The sequence below is a fragment of the Diceros bicornis genome, chromosome 5 (genome assembly GCF_020826845.1).
Source record: "Diceros bicornis minor isolate mBicDic1 chromosome 5, mDicBic1.mat.cur, whole genome shotgun sequence".
In the NCBI taxonomy this organism is placed as follows: domain Eukaryota; kingdom Metazoa; phylum Chordata; class Mammalia; order Perissodactyla; family Rhinocerotidae; genus Diceros; species Diceros bicornis.
The window spans coordinates 17,167,880-17,191,568 of NC_080744.1; the positions used below are offsets into that span (position 1 = coordinate 17,167,880).

Here is a 23,689-nt window from a genome sequence, read left to right on the forward strand (position 1 = left end):
AAGAGGAGGATTGGCATTGGATGTTAGCTCAGGGCTGGTCCTCCTCATACACACACACATAAAAAAATATATCAACACACAAAGGATGGGAGGTAGGAAATGGAACTATCCTGTTATAAGGTAATTAATTTTACATCAAGTAGCAAGATATAAACCTTAAGAAGACTGTGAAAAGTTAAGAAAGCAATATTACAATCCCTAAAGTAGCCACAGAATAATAATATGAAGAGTTATGGCTAAAAAGCCAATAGAAGAATTTAAATAGAATGCAAGAAATATTTCATTTATCCAAAAGAATACAGGAAAAGAAAAATAGAGGAAGAAAAAATAGATGGAACAAATGAGAAAAAGTCAAAATGGTAGACTTAAACCCAACCATGTCAATAATTACAGTAAGTGTAAACGAACTCAGCACTCCAATTAATAGGCAAAGATTATCAGACTGGGTAAAATAGCAAGACACAACTAAATATTGTCTATAAGAGATCCACTTTAAATATAACAAAATAGAAGGTTAAAAGTAAAAGGATAAACAAGATATTCCATGGAAACAGTATGTATAAGAAAACTAATGTGGCTATATTATTATCAGATAAAGTAAACTTCAAGTTTTTTTGAACAAGCGAGTTTGCCAGAAATGAAGAGGAACATATCACAATAAAAAAGTCAATTTACCAGGAAGACTTAATTCTAATTGTGTGTTGAAAGCTTCAAAATAAATGAAGCAAAAAACAAAATAAAGGGAGAAATGAACAAATCCACAATCATTGTTGAAGATTTTAACACTCCTCTCTCAGTAATTGATAGAATAACTAGATAAAAAAAATCAATAAAGATACAAAAGATTTGAACAAGACTGTCAACCTGACCTAAATGATATTTATAGAACATTAACCACAACAACTGCAAAACAGACATTCTTTCTAAAAGCACATGGAACAATCACCAAGATGGACCATATGCTGGTCCATAAAGTAAGTCTCAAAAAATTTTAAAAGACTAACATTTTATGGAGTAGATTCTCTAACCATTAGGTTATTAAAAAGATTCCTTAATGTTTGGAAATTTAAAAACACACTATAAATATCTATAGTTAAAAGAAAAATAAACTAGAAATTATTTTTAATTGAATGACAATGAAAACACACCATATCAGAATTGGAGGATTCTATGCAATGACTAGAGATAAATTTATAGCCTTAACTACCTATATTAAAAACCAAGAAATGTTTAAAATCAATTATCTAAGTTTCTACCTTAAGAAGCTAGAAAAAGAAGAGCAAATTAAGCCTGAAATAAATAAAAGGCAGAAAATAATAATAAGAGTAGAAAATAATGAAATAGGAAATAAACATAAAATAGAGAAAATTTAAAAGGCCAAAAGTTGATCCTTTGAAAAAATTAATAAAATTGATAAACCCTTAGCACGAACAGCTAAGAATAAAAGAGAGAAAAAACATATTACCAATATTAGGAATAAAGAAGAAATATTGCTACATTTTATATCCTATTTAACAAAGTAATAAGGCAATATTATGAAAAAAACTTCATGTATATATTCTGAAACTCAGGTGAAATGAACAAATTCTTGTAAAACATAACAAAACTGAAACAAGATGAAATCAAAGATCTGAAGGGGCTGGTCTGGTGGCGTAGTGGTTAAGATCACATGCTCCGCTTCAGGGGCCCGGGGTACGTGGGTTCGGATCCTGTGCATGAACCTACACACTGCTCATCAGGCCATGGTGTGGCAGCATCCCACCCACAAAATAGAGGAAGACTGGCACAGATGTTAGCTCAGGGACAATCTTCCTCACCAAAAAAAAAAAAATTAAAGATCTGAATAGAATTAGTCCTGAGAAGTGTTGTCCCCACCCAGGAGAGAAAAAACAAAAAACCACTCCAGCCCCAGATTTCTTTGGTATATTCCATCAAATACCAACTTTAAAGCAAAGCTAATAATTCTACACAAACTCTCTCACAAAAGAGGGAAGTACTTCCAAACTCATTTTATTAGGCCAAGATAGCTCTCATTTACAACACCTGAAAAAGACATTAAAGGAAAAACAAATTCGAAACCAATATTCCTCATAAATATTGATCCAAAACTCCTTAAAATATTAGCAAAATGAACCCAGCAATATATTAAAAGTAATTACAATATTACTTATTGTAATTAAAATATCATGACCAAGAAGAATTTATCTCAGGAATGCAAGGTTGGTCTAACATCAAACTATCAATCAGTGTAAATCACAGCATTAATAGAATACAGGAGAAAAATTCAATGCCCATTCACAATAAAACCTCTCAGCAAACAAAGAAACAGGAAGGAACTTCCTCAACCTGACAGTGGGCATCAGTGAAAACCTATTGCTATCATCAGTCTTAATGATGAAATATTTAATGTTTCCCACCCCCTAAACCCAGATGAAGACAAGGATGTCTGCTTTCAGCTTTTTTGTTCAACATCATACTGGCAGTACTAGCCAGTGCAATATAAGACAAGAAAATGAAACAAAAGGAATACAATGGAAAGGAGGCAATGAAGCTGTTTTACTTGCAGAGAACAACATCATGTGCATACAAGGTACCGAGACGCTACTAAATCACTACTTAAAAACAGAAATTTAGCAAAGTTACAGAAATCAAGGTTAACATACAAAAATCAATAGTATATATTCTATGTGTTAACAGCAAACAATTTTAAATTAAATACAAAATACAATTCCATTTACAATATCATCAAAGAACATAAAATACTTAGGATAAATCGAACAAAAAGAAGTACAAGATTATATACTGAAAACTACATATTACTCCAAGAAATTAAAGAAAACCTAAATACATGTAGAAACATACCAGCTCATGGATTAGAAGACTCAATGTTGTCAAGAGCTCCATTTACCCAAAACTGATCTATATGTTCAATACCATCCTAAGGAAAATACCAACATGCTTTTCTGCACAAATTTATAAGCTGAATCTAAAATTTATATAACAATATAAAAGAACCTAGAGTAGCCAAAACAATACTGAAAAAGAACAAAGTTGGAGGATACACTTTCTGATTTTAAGCACCCTATACAGCTACAATCATCAAGACAGTATGGTTTTACTGTAAAGATTAAACTAAATCATGGAACACAATAGGGCATCTAGAGATAGCCCCACATACATATGCTCAACTGATTTTCGTCTAATGTATCTAGTCAATTCAATGGAGAAAGGGAAGTCTTTTAAACAAATGGTGCTGGAACAACTAGATAAACCGTTATGATGCGTGTTTTCCAACCACCAAGCAAGTAACTCAATTCTGACACTATCTACCTGGATCTAGCATCAGATCTCACATGTTAAAAGCTTAGTCCCACAAGACTGCTCCCACTTCAGACACCAATCACAAGTCTAGGTTGTTACCTGTGCTTCTGGACTGACTGGCTATAAATCCGAGGTTCTCATGACCCCCTCCTCAGGTTCAATTAATTTGCTAGAGTGGCTCCCAGAACTCAGAAACGTACTTACGTTTACCAGCTTATTATAAAGGGTATTATAAAGGATACAGATGAACAGCCAGATGAAGAGGCACATAGGCAAGGTCCAGAAGCACCCCGAGCACAGGAGCTTCTGTACCCACGGAATTAGGGTGTACAACCCACCCAGCATGTGGATGTGTTCACCAACCCAGAAGCTCACCAAATCTTGTTCAAGAGTTTTTATCGAGCTTAATCTGCAGCCCACCCCCCATCCCTTTCCCAGAGGTCAGTGTGTGGGGCTGAAAGTTCCAACCCTCTAAACACTTGGTCTTTCTGGTGACCAGCCCCATCCTGAGACTATCTAGGGGCACCACCTTAAGTTACCTCACTAGCATAAACTCAGGTGTGCTCAAAAAGGGGCTCCTTATGAATGATAAAAGACACTCCTATCGCTCAGGAAATTCCAAGAGTTTTAGGAGCTTTGTACCAGGACCTGGGGACAAAGAACAAATATATTTCCTATTATACCACAACCATGAAAAAATAAAAACTTTGACCCTTATCTCACTTCATACACAAAAATTAATTCAAGATGTGTAAGTCAGAACTATAATGCTCTGAAATAAAAATACATGAGAATATCTTTACAACCTTGGGGTAGACAGGCACTGATTTCCTAGAAAGGGCACAAAAAGCACTAGCATTAAAAAAAATTTTTTTTTGATAAGTTGGATTTTATGACAATTTAAAACTACAGTTCATCAAAAGGCAAGTCACAGACTGGGAGAAATATTCCCAATACGTATATCTGACAATGGACTTATAGCCAGAATATATTAAAACTCGTACAACTCAGTTATAAGAAGAAAAATGAGCCATAAAAAAATGAGTAAAAGACTTAAACAGATACTTCAGAAAAGAAGATACAGCAATATCTAATATGCACATGAAAAGGGGCTCATCATCACTGATCATCAGGGAAGCACAAATTAAAACCATAACAAGATACCACTTTACACCCCTTAGTTAAGAGACTGACAACACCAAATGTTGACAAAGATGTGAAGCAACTGAAACTTTTACAAACACTTGTATAGGTATTTACAGCAGCATTACTCTTAATAACCAAAAACTAGAGACTACCCAAATGTCCATCAACAGGATAGACAAACAATATTTGGTTATTTTCATGCAATGGAATACTATTCAGCAGTATCAAGGTCTCAACTATTGACATTTGCAACAACAAGGATGACTTTCAAAAGCATTCGGCTAAGAGAAGGAAACCAGGTATAAAAGGCTACATCCTGTAGGGTGCCATTTATATGAAGCATAAGAACATGCAAAACTCATTTACAGTGATAAAAATCACAACAGTGATGGCCTATGGGTGGGGGATTGAATAGAAGGCAGCCAAGGAAACTTGCTAAGAGGATGGAAAAGTTCTCTATCTTGATTGGGTTATGGTTACATAGGTATACACATTTATCAAAAATCATTGAACTATACATATAAGATCTGTGCATTCCATTGTATGTATAAGTTTAACTCAATAAAATATTGTAAGGGAGAGAAAAAAACTTTAAACCAGACTTCCAGTTCAAGATGGCAGACTGACCACAGGTATTTATCCTCTCCCCACAAAACAGTAACTGAGAAGGGACATGAGGAGAACTTCTGGAACACTGGTATTCTATTTATCTTGTCCTAAATGATGATTATATAGGTGTTTTCACTTTGGGATAATCCATCTACCTGTACACTTACAATCTGTACACTCTTCTGTATATATGCTATATTCCATTTTTTTTAATCAGCCAATGCATCAGGTACCCTCCACAATCCACTGCTGTAGAGAGCATCTATCCAGCTACTAAATTTTCATGAAGGATGTTAAACTTACCAAATGCTGGTCTGCTTGCTAAAGCAAAACAAAAACACAAACAAAACACTCCTTAATTAGCAGCTCAGATGATCAGCATTAGTCACTGTGTAGTCTGAAAATATCAGCTTTTTGGCTCCCATTAAAATGCACAGATGATAGAAGTGATTTCACAAAAGACTGTAAGGTAAATATGTAGTCTAATATCCTAATATCCTAGAGGATAGTCCAGGTATCCTGTAAGTATCCCAATAAAATAAATTATGGATCTATTTTCTCACCCCATCTTTCATCCTGCTATTTTGTAGTATGTTTGCTGAAAATGTATCTTCAGCACTTATCAGAGTAAACTGTGACTTTCATACAATTTATATGTCAGAGAGCCAAATCTCCAAATCCTCACTAGGTCCTCTGCCAGACTACCAAATTCTCCAAATATTTCTTAAGCTGAGAATTTGATAAATGTTGAGAAGAAAAATGAATAAATCAGATGACTGAAGTGTTCAGAGTGTGGCTGAATTCGGAAATCAAAAATGTATAATGCTGGCAATTAACACAATTATTCTACATTCTCCGACAGTATTCGGTAGTAGCTAAAAGAGGCTGGATTATGGAGGGACACCTGAGAATGTGGAATCGAGATCCTGCCCCTCCTCTCTTCCCAACATCCCACAAAATAAAAAAATAATATAATCTTGTTCCTTCAGACTTTTGATCCTGTCACCTCTGGTTTCAAAAAGTTTTCTTCGTTTATAAAAGCAAGTACTAAATCTAAGTGTGAGCTTCAGGCACAACCTTTTTGCAGCCTAATTAATTTGCACTGCTGGGTTTGATCTCACTCATTCCGTGTGAGACTCCCTCTGCCCCTCTCCTGAGGGCAGGTGCACACTCACTCTCTCTCTTCCGCTCTCAGGGGCTCACTTGCAGAGATGCTTTTGTCATCTGCTGGAATTTGAGGTTTAAAAGGGTCCCTGAGATTCAAAAAGGACAATTAGGGGCAGGAGAGAAAACTTGCACACAACTTGCTGGGGCGGGCTATGGGGATCCTGCATCCCTGAGCTGGGAGCATCGACGCTTGGCCTGGATCTCTGGATCTCTCATCACTGACTTGCATCTCTAAGTCTCTGATCATGTGGAAAGTGGATATTTCCACCTTCTTGTGGCCATCCATAAAGGCTTAGGAGGAATCTGAATCATTTCCTATCGAGAATTATAACACTAACATAGAAGAGGGAAAATTAATATTTAAAATATTCTCACAACAACATCAGAATTTTCTTTTGGTGTTTCCAAATTTCTATTGACTCTAAACTTTAATTATAAACTGAATAAAGATTGTTTTAGAATTTCCTAGAAAAACAAACAAACAAAAAAAGCTGGGTGAATCCACACAAATAAAGGTCAAGATCACAAAGGAATTGGTAGGGAAGGGGTGTTGTTGGGAGTATAACTGAAATAACCAACTATGAGATCTAAGTGCAAAAGACAAGAAAACGAAGCCAAGAGACTTAAATGCACTAGGAAAACAAGAGGATTCTGCGACCAGAGATCAAAGAGTACATTTATCACAACTGAAGCAGCAGAAGAAAAATAAGATGTTACAACGAAAAAAGAAGAGTTTCCAAGTTCAAGATATTTAATCTATGCAAGTTCTCTGGAAATGAATATAGAAATATCGATGAGTAAAACTGTCAACCTATAGCATGGTGCCTGGCCAAAAGTAAAATCTAAATAAATAAGGAGTAATTGCTGTAAGCTGGTGGAGAAAAACCAAATTACTTATAATATTTACCTAGAACACAATTAAGTATAAATTTATAGCTACTAAGAAAAAAATAAAATTTATTCCTATAAATAACATATAGCCCATCTGATATTTTTAGATTATCCAATCAACTGTTCTCTTCCTTAAGGATAAATTAAAGTTGATTGAACAGATATTATATACATAACCATATAGCCATATGTACTCAGAGTAAAACAAAATTTCATTTTGTTCTGAAGTGATTTTAAATTACAAGCATCATAGTTTATATAATTTTTTTCTACATCCGAGGAATTGCTATACTGCCCTTATAACTCAATATTGGCCACAACGAGATTAACCATAAATCTAAAGAAGGTAGATTACTTATAAAATAGATTTCCTTGTCTTACTGCAGACTCAACAGTGCAACAGAACAATATAAAATGAGACATTAGGGCTTTTAGTACTCATAAGCAATGGGAAAGATTAAATCATGTAGGAGTGAAATCCGGTCTTGGCACCACATAACTCATTATACGTTCAGTCTATCAACTGGATTCTTTTGCAAAACATCTCAAACATGAATGCAAATGCATTAACCACAGTGTGCCAATAATAAAATGATACTTAATGCAATTTTCTTACCTGTCTCAATAGTTTCTCAATGGCTGACATTACCATAAGGCCTCTCCAAACAACTGGTGCAGTCTCTTCAACCAGGAAGCCCATAGACATACTGCAACAGTAAACCAAAAATACAACTAATTTATATAAGTCAGTCAATATTATTCTGAAAAGTAACATAAGTAAAAAAGATATGCTCACCAAGCAATACCATAATTCAAAAGAGGCCTCATTAGGTTGCCTGAAACAAGAAAAGAAATCTTTCTTTTAGGAGAGTAACTCATTATACATAAACATATTGACTTATTTTCTTACCAAAGAGCATCAAACTACAAATACAAATAGGCTCCTGCTGCTCTTTAACTTCCAACTAATTCACCTCAATTTGCAACAGTTTAAACATTATACCAAGCATACAGCTAATACTGCCAATAGATGCAACATCTCAAAACAGTTGGAATAGTTTTGTTACGAAACAATTCATCTTAATTTTAAAACATGTTTCTAAAAATAGCCTCAATAAGTAATTTTGTCCATCAATTTTATTCATTTATATAAATATATAAATTACATATATATGCTTATCTAGCATGTATATACATGTATATTTGCATGCATGCACACACACACACACACAAACACATGCATCTAATCAGTTCTATTTCTTTTTATTTTTTTCCTTTACTTAAAGAATTTGAAAAGTATAAAAATCCAAAAAAGTAGAAAAACTCTATTTTGTACCTCAACATAATAAAAGCCATATATGAAAAACCCACAACAAGCATCATACTCAATGGTAAAAGACTGAAAGTTTTTCCTCTAAGATCAGGAACAAGACAAGGATGCCCATTTTTGCCACTTCTATGCAACATAGTACTGAAAGTCATAGCTAGAGCAATTAGGCAAGAAAAAGAAATAAATGGCATCCAAACTGGAAAGAAAAAAGCAAAATTTTCTCTATTAGCACATGTTATAATCTTATCTACAGATAATCCTGAAGATTCCACAAAAAACTGTTAGAGCTAATAAATGAATTCAGCAAAGTAGGAGGATACAAAATCAACACACAAAAGTCAGTTGCATTTCTATACACTAACAATGAACAACATGAAAAGGAATTTATGAAAATAATTCCAGTTATAACAGCATCAAAAAGAATCAAATACTTAGGAATTAATTTAACCAAGGAGATTGAAAGACTTGTACAATAAAAACTACAAAACATCACTGAAAGAAATTAGAGAACACATCAATAAAAGGAAACACATCTCATGTTCATTGACTGGAAGACTCAATATTGTTCAGATGTCAATACTACCCAAAGCAATCTACAAATTCAACACAATCTCTATCAAAATCCCAATGACATTTTCTGCAGAAATAGAAAAATCCATCCTAAAATTCATATGGAGTCTCAAGGGATCCCAAATAGGCAAATCAATCTTGAAAAGAAGGAACAAAGCTGGAGGACTCATACTCCCTGATTTCAAAACTTACTACAAAGCTACAGTAATCAAAACTGTGGTGCTGGCATAAAGGCAGATATAGACCACCAGAATAGAACAGAGCCCAGAAATAAACACTCACATATACAGTCAAATGATTTTTGACAGGCAGGGGCCCAGATCATCAATGGGGAAAGGACAGTCTTTTCCAACAAACGATGCTGGGAGAACTGGAAATCCACATGCAAAAGAATAAAGTTGGACCCTTACCTAACACCAAATACAAAAATAAACTCAAAATGGATCAAAGACCTAAATGTAACAGCTAAAACTCAGAAGAAAACATAGGGCAAAAGCTTCATGTCACCAGACTTGGTAATGTTTTCTTGGATATGACACCAAAAGCACAGGCAACAAAAGAAACATTAGATAAACTGGATGTCACGAAAATTTTTAAAATGTAGTGCATCTGTGACATTGTGATTTATAAGAAATATATATATTTGGTTATTCAGATGACCAAAATACATGTTTCTCAGATACATTTAATCTTCATCCACAGTTCCTGGCTCACAGCTCCCAAAAAGCCTTGGAATTTCCTGAGCGATGAAAACAATAGGAGACTCCACCCTGGGGTGGGGACTGGCTGTCAGGAGAACCAGCCATGTGATCAGAGGATTGGAACTTTCAGTTCCATCCCCTGATTTCCAGGGAAGGGAGGGGTGCTTGAGGCTGAGCCAACTGCCAATGGCCAATGACTTAGTCAATCAAGACTACATAATGAAGCCTCCATAAAAACCCAAAAGGACAGCTTGTCAGCTCTTTTTTGTAGAGCTTCTGGGTTGGTGAACACATGGCGGTGCTGGAAGAGTGGTGTGCCTGGAGAGGGCATGAAAGCTCTGTACACCTTCCCTCACACCTTGCCCTACGCATCTTTCTATCTGGCTGTTCATCTGTATCCTTTATCATGTCCTTTAATAAACTGGTAAACGTTAAGTAAGTGCTTCCCTGAGTTCTGTGAGCCATTCTAGCTAATTAATCAAACCCAAGGAGAGGGTTATGGGAACCTCTGATTTATAGCCAGTTGGTCAGAATTACAAGTCACAACCTGGGACTTGATGTCTGAAGTAGGGGGCGGTCTTGCAGGACTGAGCCCTTTACCTGTGGAATCTGATTCTATCTCTGGGTAGACAGTGTCAGAATTGAATTGAATTCTCGGACACCCTGCTGGCGTCCCAGAACTGCTTGCTAGTATGGGGAAGCCTCCACACAAATACATTGGAATTGGGTTCAGGAACCCTTTTGTAGCATCAAAAGACAACATCAACAGAGTAAAAAGGAAAGCCACAGAACGGGAGAAACTATTTGCAAATCATACCTTGTAAGGGATTAATATCCAGAATATACAGAGAACTCCTAAAACTCAACAACAAAGAAAAGGAAATCCAATTCAAAAATGGGCAAAGGAAGTGAATGGACATTTTTCCAGGGAAGATATACAAATGGCCAAGAAGCACATGAAAAAACATTCAACATCACTGATCATTAGGGAAATGCAAATCAAAATTACAATGAGATACTACCTCACACCTATTAGGATAGCTACCACCAAAAAAAAAGAAAAGCAAAGAAAAAGTATTAATGAGAATATGGAGAAATTGGAAGCCTTGTGCACTTTTAGTGGGAATGTAAAATGGTACAGCTGCTATGGAAAATAATATGATAGTTCCTTAAAAAATTAAAAATAGAATTACCATGTGATCCAGCAATTCCACTTCTTGGTACATACCCCAAAAAGACTGAAAACAAGGTCTCAGGGTCTTGAAGAGATATTGGTACACTCATTTCATAACAGCATTATTCACAATAGCTAAAACATGAAAGCAACCCAAGTGTCCAGTGACAGATGAATGGGTAAGGCAAATGTAGTATATATACACAATGGAATATTATTCAGTCTTAAAAAGAAAGGAAATACCCCTAAATGAGATACTTAGAGTAGTCAAAATCATACAGAGAGTCGAATGGTGGTTGCCAGGGGCAGGGTGAAGTGGCAATTGGGTGTTACTGTTTAATGAGTATAAAGTTTCAATTTTACAAGATGAAAAGAGCTACGGGGATGGATGGTGGTGATGGCTGCACAACATTACGAATGTATTTAATACCACGGTATGTACACTTAAAAATGGTTAAGGTGGTAAATTTTACATTATGTGTATTTTACCACAATAAAAAAAAGAAAAAAAACTCTACTGTGTCATCTGAGACAAGAAATTGCGTTAATCTCAAGAGAAAAACCTTCTACTGCCTTTGCTCAAGTACAAAAGAAAAAGAAAATACACTTTACACAGTCAACAAAAGGTTACTATAAAATATAGTTTCTTTTCTCAAACTATCTGTGCAGTCACATTCCTCCTCATTCCTGCTGCCATATCCTACTTCTCCACCATAACAAACTACAGTAGAAGCCCTCTTACCTTATGCAATATGGACTTGTATTGAGATAAAGGTTTAAGACAAAATCACAAAAATCTAGCAGATTATGTGTTCAGATTTCATCGCATGTTCTTTAGGTGCTTCTTCCTCTTTAAAGAGACTGAAATTGAAAATTATAAATAAAACATATAGGCATGGTTTATATAAGAAATCCACTGCTGAGCTCTATTCACTGGATCCCTATTCAAAGAAAAAGCCATGGTCCTTCATTAAAAGATTAGTGAATAAGTATACATTTTTATGTTTTAAGCTAAAATAAAATGTTTAAGAGTATGCAGATAGTTTTTATGGTTTCCCTCTTTAACTTCAACAAGCTCAATCTCCCCATACCTAATTCAACAGCAATATTTTTTCCCGCGTAATTTTGCCAATTCTTTCCAAAGCATCCAACTTAAATTTTCAGAGTAATAACTTTTCTCTATCGTGCTCTGCACTATTTTCTACTTTCTATTTTCTTCAATTACAAATGCATACAGATTAGAGTCAAGTTGTAGTATAAAACTGTTACTAAATAATCCCCCAACTCTCTCCTATTTCTTACTCCCCAAAGCCAACAACTCTCAACAACTGATTTTTTTAACTTATTTCAAATTAATCTTAAGCTTACAGAAAGTTGCAAAAATAGTACCAAGTCCTCATATGTCCTTCGCCTAGCTTTCTATAATGTTAACATCTTACATAACCGTAGTACAATTATCACAAGCAGGAAATTAACATTGATACAATATGATTAACTAATCTATGAACCTTATTCAAAGTTTGACAGTTTTTGGTTATCTCATAAAATATTATAGGATTTAGCTTTTTCACAAACACAGGCACAATTTTCATGCACTTATCCTCCCAATGTAAGTATATCAATTTTTATTAGATAACATGTAAATGTTATTAACAGGTAAGCAATATAGCATACGATATGATTATTTTTCCTTTGTCTCCCTGAATTGGTGGTAGAAGGATCTTTGTAGAGCACGTGTGTATGTGTTTCCTTCGTTTTCTATGTATTTATTAGCAGTTTCTTCCTAAACTATCTTCCAGTTATGTAAATATCAAATACATTAACCAAATGCACTAGGCATTTACGTTCATCATCTTGAACAAGCCTCTGCTGGACCCTTTACGTATCTTTTCAATAACAGAAGTCGTTACTTTCTATGTAACCAAATTAATCAATTTTTTCTTTTATGGTTTATCCTTTTTGGGTCTTGTTTAAGAAAGCCTTCCTAGGCCAGCCTTGTGGCGTAGCGGTTAAGTGCGTGCACCCCGCTGCTGGCGGCCCAGGTTCGGATCCCCAGTGTGCACCAATGCACCGCTTGTCAAGCCATGCTGTGGCGGCATTCCATATAAAGTGGAGGAATATAGGCACAGATGTTAACCCAGGGCCAGTCTTCCTCAGCAAAAAGAGGAGGATTGGCATGGATGTTAGCTCAGGGCTGATCTTCCTCACCAAAAAAAAAAAAAGCCTTCCCTAATATATATTCATGAGATATTCTCTTATATTGTCTTCTAAACCCTTTATAGTTTTGCATTTCACATTTAAGTCTTAAACCATCTGGAATTAATTTCTCTGTATGGTGTGAGGATCCACTTTCTTTTAATTTCCATGTGGATAATAAATTGTCCCACCATCAGTAATCTGCAATGCCAGCTCTACCAAAAATCAGATTTCCATATATGTGTAAGGGTGCTTCTGGGCTCTCTATTCAGTTCCACTAGTTTATTTGTCTATCCTTGAGCCAATACCAAACAGGGTATATACGTAGCTTTATAATAAGTCCTTCTATCTGACAGAGCAAGTCTCCTACCTGGTCCTCTCTCTTCAGGTGTGTCTTACTTATTCACGGCCCTTTGCTCATCTTCATAAATTGTAAATTCAACTTCGTCACTTTCCACACATAGGATTTTGATTGAATTTGCAGGACTGTTAGGAAGAATCAGGATTTATAAAGACATCTTTATAAAATTTAGTCTTCCTATCCATGAACCTCCTTTGTTTATCCATTTATTGACATCTTTAAAATCTTTCAATAAAGTTTTAGAATTGTTTTCACATAAGATTTGTATTTTTTTGTTAGATTTGTTTCCAGGTGCCCTGTATTTTTTTTGTGTGTGTGAGGAAGATCGGCCCTGAGCTAACATCTGCCAATCCTCCTCTTTTTGCTGAGGAATACTGGCCCTGGGCTAACATCCATCCACATCTTCCTCTACGTTATATGGGACGCCGCCACAGCATGGCTTGCCAAGCAGTGTGTTGGTGCGCGCCCGGGATCCGAACCGGTGAACCCCGGGCCGCCGCAGCGGAGCACGTGCACTTAACTGCTTGCGCCAGCGGGCCAGCCGCCCAGGTGCCCTGTATTTTTGAAGCTATTTGCATCTTTTTTGAAATTGCATTTTCTAACTCTTTAATACTGGTATATAGAAATTTAATTTTCTTATATATTAGTCTTACTTCTAGCAACCCTGCTAAATTCCCTCATTCATTTTAATAATTTATCTCAAGATTTTTTAACAATTTTCTATGTGAATAATGATATTTTCTGCAAATAATGACAGTTTGCTTCTTTTATTCAATTCCATATTCATAAGTGTTAGTATGTGGATTTATTTTGCAGGCTAGGAGTGCCTGTATGATGTAAATAAAGCAGGATGTGATACCGGCGTCTTTGTCTTATTCCTAATTTTAAATGGAAACCTTTTAACAGTTCGCCAGTGAGTATGATTCTTGCTATATATTTTTTAGAGATATGTTATATCAGGTTAAATAAAATTCCCTTTTTAGTCCTAGTTTGAGAAGAGTTTTGATCATAAACAGTTGTTGGGTTTTATAGAATGCTCTTCAGCATCTTTCTGAATTATCATATACTTTTTCTCCTTTAATCTGCTAAAATGGTGAGTTACATTAACAAATTTTTTCCAATGTTGAACCAAACTTGCCTCCTTGGATTAAACCCAATTTAATCATAATATAGTTGTTTTATACAATGCTGAATTTAGTTTGCTAACATTTCCTTAAGATTTTTTACATATGTTAATTAGGGAGACTAACCTGTAATTTTCCCTTTTCATTATATCCTTCTAAGGTTTTACTAGCCTCATAAACTAAGTTGGGAAGTATTATATATTTTTCTCTACTATGAATGAATTTGCTTAAGATTGGAATTATTAGTTTCTTGAGCATTGGCTTGCTATTTTTGTGGCATGACGTTAACTACTGATTTCATTTCTTTAATAGGTATGGAATAATCTACATTTTCTATTTCTTCCTGAATCTGTTTTGGTGATGTATATTTTTCTAGGAATCGCCTATTTCAAAAAAATTTTCAAATGTATTCGCATCAAGTTGCCCCAATATTTTCTTATATTTGAAATCCACGGTTGTATCTGTCAAGTCCATTTTTTATTTCCAACATATTTACAGGTCATCTTTTTTTTCTTAATTCTACCTTGCCAGGCATTTGTCTAATTTGTTAGTCTTTTCAAAAAAGCAAGTTTTGGTTCTGTTCGTCCTCTCTACTGTATCTTTGTTTTCAAGTTCATTAATTTCTGCTCTTAATCACTTCAACTTTCTTTGGGTTTATTGCAGTGTTCTAACTTCTTAAGTTAAATAGTTAGCTCATTTATTTTCAATCTGTCTTCTTTTTTAAATATAAACACTTAAGACTATTCATTTATCTCTATTATTTTAGCTTTATCCCACAAGTTTTTATTTTGATTATTATTTCTTCTTTCAACTATCAGCTATTTAGAAATTGTTTTAATTTCCAAATGTGTAAATGTTTTTAGTTATCATTTGGTATAAACTTCTAAATTAACTGTGTGGTAGTTAGAGAATGTGGTCTGAATGATACTAATCTTTGAAATTCATTGAAACTTGCTTCATGTCCTAGTACATGGTCAATTTTTGTAAATGTTCCAGGTGTGCTTGAAAAGAATATTCTATGTATCGTCATTGGTCAATTTTGTTTATAGATAGTAATTTTGCTCTAAAGTATTTAAAGTCTATTTTGTCTGATATTAACATAACTACACTCACTTTCATTTTGCCTAACTTATCTTTTCCAATCCTTTAACTTTTAACATATGTACGTTTTTATGTTTTAGGTATATCTCCTGTAAATAGCTTTAACCTGTCTGGATTTTGTTTTTGCTTTATTTTGTTTTAGTATTCTCCTGTCTTACAATATCATTCTTTTAACTGCTAAGATGTATAATTACATACATCTTTATATATACATTATATTTACATTGATCATATATTTGGATTCATACCTACTATTCTATTTTGTACTTTCTCTTTGCCTCACTTTTTTTTGTAGTATTCTTCCCCTCACTACATTTTTCCCTCTTTTAGAATAGAAATCATTCAGTCCATTTCTATTCTTATAATGATTACCAAATAATTTAAAAAACATATTCTTAGTGTAAAGTTAATTAATACCCTCACCTTCTTCCCCTTTGAATGCTTCAAATCCAATCACTCCCCTCCCAGGGCAATATAAATGCTATTTTTGTCCTGAATTTTAGCTCTATTTTGCAAAATTCTCAGCCATTATCTCTTTAAATATTGCCTCTGTCACATTTTCTCCATTATCTCCTTTTAGAACTCTAATTAGACCTATGTTGGACCTTTTCATGCGATCCTCCATCTCCCCCAAACTTTCATTTTTTCCCAAGTCTTCTTTATGTACCACATTCTGGGTATTTTCTTTTTATCTACATTCCAGTTAATTAATTTCCCCTTTAGTTGTATCTAATTTTTTGTTTTATCCGTCCACTGTTTTCTACTCTACCTAGAGCAAAGACAAGTCTAGCACATATCCCCAATAACTACCAATGTAGTGAAGATTTATTTCACTGGTTACTTATTAAGGATGTCATTCTTCAGGTGTCCTAGCTTTTATATAGTGATTCTCCATTGAACCTTCCACTCTCCTTAGGTGCCAGACTTTGTCTCCATTCCTTCATACACAGACCTATAAAATATAGACCCTAAGCCACCAAGGATCAGCAGGTAATACCTGGGTAAACATCAATTCCAGTGCACACCTACACCAATTAGCTCACATTTCTAAGTTCTGAGAAATTCCCTTGCTTTCCTACAACCTCAGTCATGTATTGAAAAGTAATTTTTGTTACTATTCCATGTAATATTTTAGGATATACTGTTAGAGGAAGAGTTTTTCTGAACATCTAGTCTGCCACATTGCCAGAATTAGAAGTAGAAAGCTGCTGATTTTTCGACAGTGATCTTGTATCCCCCAAGATATCTTCCAGAATTCTCACTATTTTTCAAATTGTTTTTTTATTATTTCTTTTGAATTTTCTAGGTATATGAACACATTACTTGGAATTAATGACAATTTTGTCTTTTCCTTTCCACTGTTAATAACCCTTACTTCTTTTTCTTGTTTTAGTGTATTGGCTAAAATTTGCAGGAGCAATGGCAGCCTCATCTTGTTTTTAATGTAACATGGAAAAGATTCCACCAAAATAAAATAGGAGAATATGGGTATCATCTGTTCCCTTACTTCTCCATTTAAAATAGATGATCTAAGTAGTTTGATTCTGTTCAACTCATGGTTTGAGGTGCAAAGTGGAATTGGAAATTGAAACTAGGTTTTATGGACTGAATGCTGTGTCCCCCCAAAATTCATATGTAGAAATCCTAGCCCCCAATGTGATAGTATTAGGAGGTGGAACCTAATGGGAGGTGATTAGGTCATGAGGGCGGAGCGCTCATGAATAGGATTGGTGCCCTTATAAAAGAGATCCCCAGAGAGCTTTCTTGCCCTTTCTGCCTTAAGAGGACACAGTGAGAAGATGGCCTCCTATGAACCAAGAAGCAGGTCCTCACCAGACATCGAATCTGCTGACACCTTGATCTTGGACTTCCCAACCTCCAGAGCTGTGAGAAATAAATGTTTGTGGTGTAGGCCACCCAGTCTACGGTATTTTTGTTACAGCAGCCTGAACGGACTAAGACACTGGCACAGTCAAAAATCTTCTCACAAAATTCAAAACCAAAATCTCTAACACTGTAAAGGAACAATCTTTAATCTACTTTATCAGTATGTTAAATCCCAATCCAGAGAAAATGTGTACTCTAAATATTTCTTGTAGGTTTAGTGAATAATAAACTGTAAACTGAAAGCTTGGCAATGTGAGCAGATTCACCACCATGTTAAATGCGTTTCTTCAGAATTTAACAGGGAAACATGCACACTGAAACTCCTAAACATGTACAGCATACACATTAACAAGAATGGTGAAGGCACATTCTTCATTATCTTCTATGTATCAGTAAACAAAATTAATACTGCCTAAGAAGCATTTTACTTTAATTCATAAAATTACCCAAATTCAATGTTGGCATAGGCTGAAGCCATATTTTTAAATTAACAGGGAAAGACTCTGAATAACAACTCAGGATTACAGGCACAAATTTGTTTCTTTGCCCTAGCATTTTATTTAAAGAAAATGTGTACAGCAATCCCTCCACATAAACTTAATAGAAAAACTAACGAAGAACTAGTGATTGAAAGTTTACAAAGAAACTTCGGAATCCACTGCCCTGTAATGTTTTTTGAAGAGACTATCATCAGCTGAGGTTATCATGACACAGATCATTATTTCCTATCTCCTTGTATCTTCATGATAGTTCATGTATTGAAGCACAAAAGATTCTTACTGTAAGTCAAACCATTTCAATTGCCACAATGCCACTCACAGAATGAATGACACTCTGCCGCTTCCTCCTCACCCTATTACAACAAAGTTCTATCATTTCTAACAGTTGTGAATTTAATTAATGGATTGTACGTCACCAGTGGATTTCAAACAGATCTAGGTAGTACTTTTACATCATAAGTTAATTGTCAAGCTAGAATAGACACTGTGACCATGTCAAACTGAAGAGCTAGGTAAAAAGGAAATAGGCATAAGAAAGGCTGCTTTGAATCTTTCTATTAAAGTTGACATCATTAAATGTTCCAAGGATGACTCTGACCTAGAATCAGATCTTCTTTCTGTAGCGATCCCATTGTTCATGAATCAGCTAAGCAGTGGACGTTCCCATTTACTTGTTATTAGCAATAAACCTGAAATATCTCTGTACCTTCTACTTTATTCCCTGGCTCCAAAAATAAAGAGTTTTAAATATAATTGAACACCAAGGCTCAGGAATCTATGTCTTAAAAAATTATAACTTGAAATCACATAAATAGAGACATTAAATCCATTTTTTAAATTGAAGACAGAGTGCAGCCAAGAATATACATACCTCATTTCATGAATTTTAGGGAATATTTAAACATAAAGTAAATAAACAAAACAGTTTTATTTAAAAAAGCCTTTATCCACATATTAATGAGAAGACACTCAAAGGTACAAGAACCTTCAGAAAGTAGGAAAGGATATCCAGCAAGTTTTACTTTCTCATCATCCACTTTCCTATTCCTTCTTTTCTTGCTGAAATCAACACCCTTTCTTATGAGAAATCAGATACAAGAAAGAAGCTGCTTTCAGGGGAACTTCAAGTGACTGGGTGAGACAATGTAGTTCTACCAATTAACAGTACCCAGGAAAGGTTGAGAATGTCCTACTTACGTAGAAGAGAAGGATTTAGAGAGAAAGTAAGAAACGATGGGAGAACGGAACGGGTCAAAACTCAAGTGCCAACCTGGACAGCCAAAAGGCAATATAATAATATTGTATCTAGAACTGGAAAGGAGGGGGATCTAGAATATTAGAGAAGGGAGCAGAAGGTAAGACTGTACAAAGACAATTCTTCAGTGTTTTTACAGTTTTACCCCATTACTCTTAATATTGAAATTTCATTTATCTTCAGCATACTTTCCCTTTTTTGTATCACCTTAGAACCCTACTATCCCATCCCAGGCACCTGTCCATGTCAAAACTGAACGCCATTCAGGCTTAAACTCCAACCTCTTTCCCAATAAAAAAATTGTCCCTTTTTTTTCCAACCCATCTCTTCCCCAATCAAAACTCTCATTTTCTCATGTGGGTGGTTTCCATTAGGAAAAGAACCTGATACAAGTAAACCACATTGAGAACTTAAGCTTTGTAGAGGATGTAACTATTTCTTAAATGGAAACAGTTTTCTACTGGAAACTGTCCACTAGAGTATAAATGAGAGATTGTATAAGGGATATTTTGGAGCAGGGGGGATATCTCAGATTCTTGTCTTCTCTGGGGCTAAGATCTTCTGCATTTAACTATTCAGCAAATACATACTGAGTAACGAGAAGTATAGCGATAAACTTGGCATCCCACTTCTGAAACCTTGCCAATTTATACTGCAGAGTTTAACAGGAAGAAGTAAAAGGAAGGCTAGAAAAAAACAGGCAATAATACGACTTTAGGTAAGGATGATAAATACTTGCTTTACATACTATTACTCCAACAACCCATACTCCACCATTCCTGGCCCTCAGCCCACTTTATACCTGCCTGACATCACTAACTGATCACTAACTGATTACTAACTGATCACATTCTTTCCGTACGAACTCAGAATTTTTTAAACATTATGTTCCAGGTAACTAGTTAGTATTTAAGATGAAAACTATGTGTTATATTTGAGTTAAAGGAGTAGTCGGGCATGTGGGAAGGAAAAATTTTAAAGATGACAGAAGGAACCACTTACATTCAGTCTAGAAGAGTAACAAAAATAGCAGTTACATTATGTGTCATGCAGCACTGCAAAGATACTTTACAGATATTGTATTTCACTGAATCTTTACAACAATCCTAGGAGGCAAGTACTGTTTCCGTTTTACAGCTGAGGAAAGTGGAAGGCTATCCCCGGCCTCCTCTCCGCCTCTCTAAATCACATTCTTTCATGGCAGCCTCCACCCCAGCTTTCCATAATCATTCCCTCTTCTAATCTCCTTCAGCATCTGACACTTAACAAATGTTATCCTGTATGATTATTTATCTTTTTTATACCTGTATCCTGCCTCCCCAACTGAATATCATATCCCCTTGTAGTATAGCTGGTGTTTAAAAACATATGTTTATATAATGACCAAAACAATTTTGTAAATAGCTAAACAGTCAAAAGTAAATACATATTAAAAAAAAAGCTTGCACACTCTATATTTGGTCCTCCAGGCATTTTTAGTGCAGTAAAATATTTTTTATTATAAGAAATTAGCCACTTACTAGCTGTGGCCTTGGACAAGTTGTCTTCATATAACATATGAAGACTTCATATAAAGTATGAAGACATCATACTTCATACGAAATAGTTGAAGATCAGAAAACTAAACTAATCTGCCCAAAGTTAGACAGCTAGCAACAAAAGCAGTAAGGATTTGAGTCTAGGACTGTTTCACCCCAAGTCCCATATTCTTTCCACACACAGATCCAAAGAAGCAGGAGATTTAAGGTCATGCCAACATACATGAGATCAGAAGATAACACATAGGTAGAAGGTTAGCTAACACAGGAGGAGATTTTCCTTCTATTGCTTGATGATGCCCAGAGAATTTCCCTGAAATGATTTAACAGTGCTCTGACACACCAAGTTATTCTGAAATTAATGTGAATCATCTTTTAAGTCAATGAAAAAGTCTTAGCTAGGGTTACTAGCTGTAAAATTGCAGTTGACTATTTTGGGTTATTTTGATATATCTTTTAACCAAATTTCTATAATCCCCAATCTTTGTCTATATGGTGAAATTTCCAGCCTTCTTATCAAATTTTCTGACATATAAGACTGGTTTTCTTCTATTAGTCCACCTGGCTTCTAACATCTCAAATTCATTTTTAAGCAGCAATAGTGAGCTGCAAGTACAAGGGATTCACGAGCTGGGATTTGAAACATTAGCAATACACGCCCACAAGACAGTGACAAAAGAAGAGCGTTTAGTGGCAAGTTAGAAAAATAGGAGTGACATACCAGGACAAGAAAAAGATATCTTAGCCATATGACAAAGGTTTATCATAAAACTGCCCTTCCTATAGTAACTAAAATGCCTGTTAATATGTATGTTGTGAAGAAACAAAAAAGTCGAAACATAAAAAACTATTAATGACAAAATTATGACTGCCAGCATAAAAAGACCCAACTAAGCCCATAAACAGAATATAATAGAATAAATAATATTCTGTTAAAGAGATGTACAGCCAAAGACAAAATACTGGCTTCAGCGTGGCCTTTATACCAGTGTGGTTAAAAGAATTACATAAATTCAATTTGTTTTAAGAGAAAAGGAAAGATACAAAGCATAAAAATGAAAAACTATTTTAAGAAGGCTACTGAAAAAACTGATCAAACATAACAAAAAATGCTATAATAAAAAGATATAGCTATGGAATGTAAATAAACATAAATTACAACAAAAACTATAAAATAGAAGATAATACATTTACAAATACTCAAGGGCCAACTTCTTTCCATAAACATTTTGCATATACAATAAAAGCGTTACTATATTGCCCATTTAGTTATGCCAAAGCTTTAGGGGCTTATATGAATGGCCCGTATATCAGAGTATATAGCTAAGAAATCAGAGGAAAAAAGTAATAGGAGGCAGAGTACTGACGTCTGTGATCCCACAGCAAATTGGAAACTGTCCAGAAGGGTAATGAAACTTCACAATGTTGGACAGTTTTGTGATTTGAGTTACAAAGCTACCATTAAAGCATTTCTAGAATAGTAACTGCTTTAAAAATTCCATTCTGTGCCATTTAAGATTATAGGCAATTAACTCATATAATAGTTATAACCCTAAGACTAAATACAAATTACATTTCTGTAAAAACAAATTTTATTTTAAAGGATCAATGAACCCTCACCACTTAAGAGAATTATTTCCGTTCACTCAGTCAACATATTCCCTGAGCATCTACTATCTACCAAGCATGAAGTTTGGAACTAGGGATACAACAGCGAAGAAGAAAAGACACAGTATCTTCCCTTGTGATAGAGACATAAAGTCTATAGGAGAGACAGACACTAACCACACAATCACTAGACAAATATCAACTAGCAACCAAAATAAGCCCTACAAAGGAGAGCACAGGGGTCTTGGGTACAAAGGAAAACTTCTTCTTTACTCAAAGAAGCACTTCCACAAACTTGATAGTTTTACAAAGTTTGGTTTTCACACACTGGTGTCTCTAAAATCATGGCACAGATACTGAAAATATTATTACTGAAGAGGAAAAAAATGCCATATTTATCTAAAGAAAAAGAGAACTTTAAATGTGTATTACTCAATATCTGATAGCCTCTCCCTCAAAAATGTCACTCACGCTAAAAAAGCTAAGTTAAAATTTGAGACATAATTTAGCTTTTTAAACAATTATCCAAAAATCTAGAATAGTATCAAATTTCAAAACAGTTTTAAATTATAATTTTTATAATATCTAGCCTTCAAAGAAGTAGCCAATGGACATTAAGTATGAAAACTGCATTTTGCAATGAAAGCCATTCCCATAAAAAATTTAGTTAGGTTTTATCTTTACACACATTTGCAATTACTTGAACTTACACCAATGTCAACTAGTTCACGTCTTAAAGACTTTGTCTGTATACGTGGCTAACTTTTGACACTATCACTACTGAAAAAGTGAATCTTTAATTCGAATCTCTTAATAGCAAAGAGCTAAATTTGTCCAAGTCTATTGAAAGATATTATGCAAAATTACAGAGATTATTTGCTCCTCCTTGACAACATAAAATGTACACTTAGTTAAAAAAAGTAACTTCAGCAGTCTCGACTCCATGTGCATAGTATCTTATCTCCTCCTATGCCTACTTTCTGGAATGTCAACTTATGGGGGAACTTTATTATGCAAAAATGATTACTCTGCAGTTATTTGTATGTAATTAATGAAAGTTGTATGTTTTCAAACTTTTTTATAAGCCTTAAAGTTCATCTTACAAATCTTATTTTGTATATAATTTATAAGTTTAGTATAAAAATAAAAACAATTACTTCCTTTTATTCATGCTCAATTAACTAATTACAGATTAAATTCCTCTAAACAA

At 34.6% G+C, this 23,689-nt stretch overlaps 1 protein-coding gene across 7 annotated transcripts in view; it reads right to left on the bottom strand.

Moving 5' to 3' along the window:
- NUBPL (NUBP iron-sulfur cluster assembly factor, mitochondrial) overlaps positions 1-23,689 on the bottom strand; it is a 179,804-nt gene that overhangs the window by 101,788 nt on the left and 54,327 nt on the right. For 6 of the 7 annotated variants that reach the window (XM_058540761.1, XM_058540760.1, XM_058540763.1 and 3 more), the window contains 2 exons: positions 7,931-7,970; positions 7,751-7,841 (listed from right to left, as the gene is read on the bottom strand). In XM_058540761.1, coding sequence (XP_058396744.1) covers positions 7,751-7,841; positions 7,931-7,970 — 131 coding nt within the window. Of the gene's footprint in view, positions 1-7,750; positions 7,842-7,930; positions 7,971-11,651; positions 11,719-23,689 lie in introns of those variants that run through there. The other variant, XM_058540766.1, reaches the window with a different exon arrangement.